The 6,539-nt window shown below is 47.3% G+C and overlaps 1 protein-coding gene across 1 annotated transcript; it reads right to left on the reverse strand.

The window, feature by feature from the left end:
- Positions 1–4,494: 4,494 nt before the first annotated feature.
- Positions 4,495–5,826, reverse strand: Pou3f2 (POU class 3 homeobox 2). The gene has a single exon (XM_042679624.1). It carries the CDS (start codon positions 5,824–5,826, stop codon positions 4,495–4,497), a length of 1,332 nt encoding a protein of 443 aa, XP_042535558.1.
- Between the last annotated feature and the right edge of the window lie 713 nt (positions 5,827–6,539).

Below are 6,539 nucleotides of genomic sequence, written 5' to 3' on the forward strand. Positions count from 1 at the left end.
CTCTCCTGGCAGTAACAGGAAGAAGAGAGGAAGAGTGCTTTTGTTGCTGCCATCTGAAATATAAAGGAAGTTATTTTGTGGGAACCGAGGATTTTTAGACATGCCGAGCATAATATTATTTGTGGCCATTCCCTTCGTATGACCTTCGCATAACTCTTTCCCACATGATCATTTCTCTCCCATCTTATATCATAAATCTACAGCACATGCTGAAGAAACACAAGCGCTCTATCAGGACAGCTGCAATCTGAGTCCTTGTCTTTAGGGGAAAGGGAAGGTTTGTCATTGTGGCTAAGACAAAATCTTAGGAAAACTGCCTCACAGCTAGATTTCTCCCCGGTAGCTATGAGGAGATTTTCAGGTTAGTGTATACTACATTCCAAAACTGGCGTGGAAACTACCTGAGGAGCTTTAGAATTAGAATTGCAGGCATAGGACAAGAACATGGAGTGTTTGGTTCACATGTGGTGTTTACCAGTTAGTAGCCCCTTTGGCCAAGAACAAAAATGTCTTCTCAAGGTCCATTGAAATGCCCTGCAGAGGGCAGATGCTGCTTGGTTTCTGCCTACAGTGGAGGGATATTGACCCAGGACTCAAATCTATACCTAGCTTAAACATTTTCCCCATCAGCATGTCTGCGGTCACAAAGCACTTCTTCTTTCTGTCACTTCTCGTTCAGACTATTGATAAGATCATTTGGTTGAATCTGTTTGGGACCCATGTAATATTGACTAGGAGTTAGAAAAGATGATCACATGTAATAAGCCCAGAAAGTACCCTTCTAAATGAACATTTATACTTAAGCCAGTGTTCCAAGGAGGACTTTAACTACATCAGCAAACTTGTAAACTAACACAACACTGTCTGGGATTCTCACTAACCTTAGGAGTGATTTGTATAAGGGCAGTGTTCCATCGAAGATAGTCTCAGACAATCTGCTATTCAAATTATAGCTTGAGTCTCTCCTATGTATTCTCCCCTCCTTTCTTATTTTGGAGATTTTTTTTAAAAAAATGAGAAATAGACATTATTATAAAAGCCACTATAAAACCTATCATTTTCTAGAAAGCTACAGATGTAAGGATCAAGCTCTATTTCTAATCATTTGGTAAATGCTCATAACATATTGCTGTTTGTTGCTGTTGTTGTTGTTGAAAGGCATGTATTAAGTATGTAAATAAATTGCCTGAGCCTTGCTTTTCTGCAAACCCCAAATTATATGAAAACAGGTAGGTAGAGATTAAAGTTCATCTAATTGCACTGATGTTCTATGAGTCAATTGGAGAAAGTACAGTTAACCTAGAAGGAAGATGCAGGAATATCTGACTGTATTTACAAGGCAAACATCTCTTTGTTGGACCTAGAAGAAGCAAACAAACTTGAAGCTCAAACTTGATAACCATTTCGATTTACTGAGACAGGCATGGTGACTGAAAGGTTTGAGAGTGATGATAGCTTTTTCAAAGAAAAGTAAGTCAGAGCAGGAGTCTTCATTTAAAACAAAACAAAACAAAAAGCCTCTAAAAAGTTATAAACATGAAACCTGGCAGTGTATGCATAAAATTTATTCCAAAACTTTATAAAGTATAAAGGAAGGGAAGTGTTTTACACACAACTCAACTCAGTCAGTATAAGGTCTAGGGGTTTCTTCCCCCTTTAAAACTTGGCACTATCTTTAAAAATAAAATAAAGATATTTCAATAATTAGAACAAACTATGAAGGTATTGTGCATTTCTGTTTTATGTAATAATAAAATATTACTTTAACATAAATATATAAGGATCTCTGCGTTTTTATTTTCCCCACAAGCACAACCAAATGTACCAAAACAAAGTATTTTTAAAGAGACTGAACAAAAAAATTACATCCCATATAGATTTTGCTCACCTACTCATTTAAAGCTACAGAAAAAACAGTTTCCAGAACCTTTTTGCTTCAAAAGAAATAAATATACATTGAGGCAGGCCACTTAAAAATGATATGAAAATATTTCCCTGGGTAGCATTAAAAAAAAGAAAAATAGACAAAGAAACATTTAAACTATTTCTGCATTTCAAAAGACATATATTAAACATATATACATAGTGGTAAGGTTCAGCGGTAACTTTTATCTTAGTAAACCTAGGAGAGGTTGGGGAGCTGTAGACACATCCCCTGAACTCCAGCTTCTGACCTTACATACTTGGTTATAAGTATCTGAAAATTCATTTCCTCCCTTTACCATTCATTGGCTATTTGCCCTGCTCTGGATTGCTTCACTGAAGACCAGTTCCTACACCTTAGAAACAGGCAGTGTGATGCGCCCTGAAGCAGCTCCATGTCCATCTCCTTGTGACATTCACTGGGAGAAATGAAAACAGGCAAATAAATATGCCCATGCCTATGATAAGTCACCATTTATCTTGCAAAAAACAAAACAAAACCAAAACAGTGAAAATGAAACAATCACAGGTGTTTGAAAGATACAATACTGTATAAAGCATATTCCATACCACCTTACCTACTGAGTGCAGTGCTAATCTGATGCTGACCCATAATTTTAGGGTAGTAAGAATTTAATTTTTTAAAATAAACATTTAGCTAATACCTAACCAGGAAAAAAAATGCCACAACTTTCAAAGGTTAATAAAAAAATTGTCTTCCCTTATAGTGTCCTTTTGTGCTGATTATGATCTTTAAAATTGTAACTCATCACAGTTTGGTGGTGTTTATTTTCAAGACAGTTACAAGTTGTTTTTTTTTCTTCTTCTTCTTTCATCTACACTTCCCAGTAGAGTCTATTGTGTTGGGAGCCAATCATTTTTTTTCCATCAAGATAAGGTCAAAAATGCACTTAAAACTATTAACAAAGGGGAGAAAGGAAGGATTGAAAATGGCACCCCCACCCCACACACACTTTATTTGGCTTCTTCAATGAACGAAGGAGAGCAGAGCTGATCAAGTCAAACTGATATTTTCTGTAATGAATTCTGGGAGAAGATAGTATGAAACCCTAAATATGACTTGATAAACAAATGAAGCAGAGAAGACAAAACCAGCCTACTGCCTATGGATGCATGTGAGTATTTGTGTGCTAAGAAACACAGTCTATGCATCATTAAGTTTCTGGGTTATTTTCTTTATATTAGGAAAAAATCTACTATAGGAACAAAGTTTAACCACTGCTGTCAGCACAAATAATTCCTCTTAATTAAGTTATTAGACCTAAAGGCAGAGAACTATACAGGGATATTTAAAGATATATATATATATATTTCCCCAGTTCTCTTCAAAGTGCCACTTTCTTTCAGTTGGACTACTCTGGAAATAAATTTAATCTCCATATTTCCTCTGAGTTGTTTCACAATAGGCTCGTCTGATAAAATGAAGTAAGCAGTCACTATCGATTTTTCTTTTTCATCCCTCTATAACATCCCCCAGAAACACTGCTTGAAAATGAAGTTTACTTTGTGGGTGATAACAAAACAAAGCAATGCTTGCCTCTTATTTCAATATTTCAAACTAGATCCTTGCCTTGGATAAAGCGGGTAGACAATACACATTTCCTGAAAGCAAACACTTATTTATTTTGCATGGGGCCAATCGTTTTGCTTTGGTAAAAGGAGTAAATAAATGTTACACCAATCACTGTATGGGACATTTGAGGGTACGCAGCAAAGTTCACAAACAACAAGAACAAGGGGCAACACAAAAACATTGGAAATGGAGAGCTGCCCAGAGCTGGCTTCCAGCTCTCTGCTGAGGAAAGCAAAAACAAAACACAACCCCAAATGGCAAATGCAAAATCAACGGTGGGCATCAAGAGAAATATAGTTTTACAAATTTGTTGGCGTAAACTTCAATTTTCTTGCAGTGCAATTTGTGTGGTTAAATTTTTGTCTATATCCAAAGAGTGTGTGTCTCCCCCCCCCCCTTTCCCGATGGGGAATCCACATTAAATAAACACAGCAGCATGTGCCAACTTGAAGCACCAGGAAGCTGCAGCTCTGTGTTTATTGCGGTTTGGTGGATTTTTTTGTCTTTTTGGTAATTTATTTAGTTTTGCCAGGTATTTATCTTAGTTCTCTCTCTGTCTCTCTGTCTCTTTCTGTCTCGCTCTCTGTCTCTCTCTCTGTCTCTCTCTCTCTCTCTCTCTCTGTCACACACACACACACACACACACACACACACACACACTTCACTCTACCAAGGAGACACTCTACTCTGCCTGGGTACTCGCCTGCAAAGGTCAAAACACCTCATCACATCTGCTAAGGTTTAGAGGATTGAGTCCAGTATCTTAGTTGCTTTCCTTTCTCCTTATTATTATTATTAATTATTTTTCTTCTTAAGGGACTGGGAAGTAATAATTAAAAAATAAAAGAACAATCAGAAGTTAGAGAGGGAACAGTGGTCCCCGGAAAGGACCGAGGACCAAGGGAGAGGGGAAGCCCCGCGCTCTGCCCCTCCCCTCCCTTCCCCTCCCCCTCCTACCCCCCCTCCCCCGCTGGAGTTCACTGGACGGGCGTCTGCACCCCGTGGTGTGGCGGCGTGTCCCTACTCCCCCCGTACACATCCTCGGCGCCCGGCAGAGTCCCTCCGGGAGGGGTCATCCTTTTCTCTTTCTGTCTCCTGTTACAAAACCAAACTCTCACCACCTCCTTCTCCAGCTGTAAGCTGTCCGCCAGGGAGGTGATCTCCTGGGCCGAGGGCTTGGGGCATTTGAGGAAATGGCTCTCCAGAGCCCCCTTGACGCTCACCTCGATGGAGGTCCGCTTTTTCCGCTTGCGCCCCTGCGCTGCGATCTTGTCTATGCTCGTGGGGCTGCCCGAGGACGAGTCTGCCTCCTCCAACCACTTGTTCAACAAAGGCTTCAGCTTGCACATGTTCTTGAAGCTCAGCTGTAGGGCCTCAAACCTGCAGATGGTGGTCTGCGAGAACACGTTCCCGTACAGGGTGCCCAGCGCCAGCCCCACGTCCGCTTGGGTAAATCCCAGTTTGATCCGCCTCTGCTTGAACTGCTTGGCGAACTGCTCCAGGTCGTCCGAGGTCGGCGTGTCCTCGTCCGAGTGCGGGTCGTGGTGCGCGCCCGGGTGGCCCGGCGGGCCCGGCGGGGGCGGGGGCGGGGGCGGCTGCTGGTGCGGGTGCGAGTGTGGATGCGGGTGGTGGTCGGCGTGGTGAGGCTCGTCGTGCGCGTCCCGCAGGCCGTGGTGGTGCAGCCCGGCCGGCTGCCCGCCGGCGCCCAGCATGCCGTTCACCGTGAAGCTGGGCTGGGAGTAGAGCAAGCCGCCGTTGGACGCTCCCATGGAGGGCGGGAGATGTGCCGCGGCCGCCGCGCTCCGCCATGCCCCGGGTCCGGGGTGGTGGTTGGCGGCGTGGTGCACCAGATGCGGTGGTCGCTGCTGCTGCTGTTGCTGCTGCTGCTGCTGCTGCTGTTGCTGCTGCTGCTGCTGGTGCTGCTGCTGCTGCTGCAGGGCGCCCGGCCCGTGCAGCTCGTCGCCGCGGCCGCCCTGCTGCACCACCACCGAGGGCTTGATGTCCGGCTGGCCCAGGGGGCTGGTGGACCACGGGGAGCCGTCGCCGCCGCCCCCGCCGCCGCCCCCGCCCCCGCCGCCGCCGCCGCCGCCGCCGCCGCCGCCGCCGCCGTGGGACAGCGCGGTGATCCACTGGTGAGCGTGGCTGAGCGGGTGCCCGTTGCTCTGCAGCGCGCCGTAGTCGCCCTGCACCAGGCTCTGCGCCTCGCGGTAGCCCCCCGCGCCCTGCTGCATGCCGCCGGGCGGCTCGGCGTGCACGATCGAGGCGCTGGAGGTGAGCAGGCTGTAGTGGTTAGACGCTGCGGTCGCCATGACTCTCGGAGCCGGACTGAGCGCTCCGGTTAAAGGAGCCGCGCATTTGACAGTTACTTTTCCGCCTCGGGTTCTCTCTCTCTCTCTTTCTCTCTCTTTCTCCCTCTCTCTCCCCTCTCTCTCGCTTTCTCTCCTCTCTCGCACTGTTTCTCTCTCTCCTCTTTCTCTCTCCCCTGGCACACAGCTCCGACGCCCGCTCCGACGCCTTCTGTTGCTGCTCCTGCTTTTACTGTTGCTGCTGCTGCTACCGCTGCCTCCCGCCCGCCCGCCCTCGCTCTCTTTCTCCTCTCCCTCCTTCTCGCTCCAGCTCACTCTGACTCGCTCCGCGCTCGCTCCCCCCTCGCGCTGCTCTCCCCAGCTCTCTCCCGCTCTCTTGGCAGCGCCCGCTCGCAGCGGCACGCGCCTGGGCCCCGCCCCCTCCGCCCCCTCCCATTGGCTCCGCGCCCTTTGATTTACGTGGATACCGCTAGCAACCTCCCAGGCCGGCTCCACTGATTGGCTCGGAGCTACCCCCCCCTTCTCCTCCCCTGGGCGCAGAGTCTTCCTGGCCCTCCTCCTGTTCTCCTCCACCCCCCCCCCGCCCCCACCAGACTTGCAATTCAGATTCTCCGGGTTGGTACCCCTCCTTCTTCTTCTCCACCCCGACTTCCTCCGCCCGCTTTGAGGTGGCCCCGCCCCCCATCTGTCTCCCAGGCAGAGAAGCGGGGCCGGGG

Source organism: Dipodomys spectabilis, unplaced genomic scaffold (genome assembly GCF_019054845.1).
Source record: "Dipodomys spectabilis isolate Male_0828 unplaced genomic scaffold, ASM1905484v1 ptg000053l, whole genome shotgun sequence".
In the NCBI taxonomy this organism is placed as follows: domain Eukaryota; kingdom Metazoa; phylum Chordata; class Mammalia; order Rodentia; family Heteromyidae; genus Dipodomys; species Dipodomys spectabilis.

Bases quoted from the DNA above. Each gene is read 5' to 3' on its own strand.
- Pou3f2 (XM_042679624.1), bottom strand. From the start codon at position 5,826: ATGGCGACCGCAGCGTCTAACCACTACAGCCTGCTCACCTCCAGCGCC.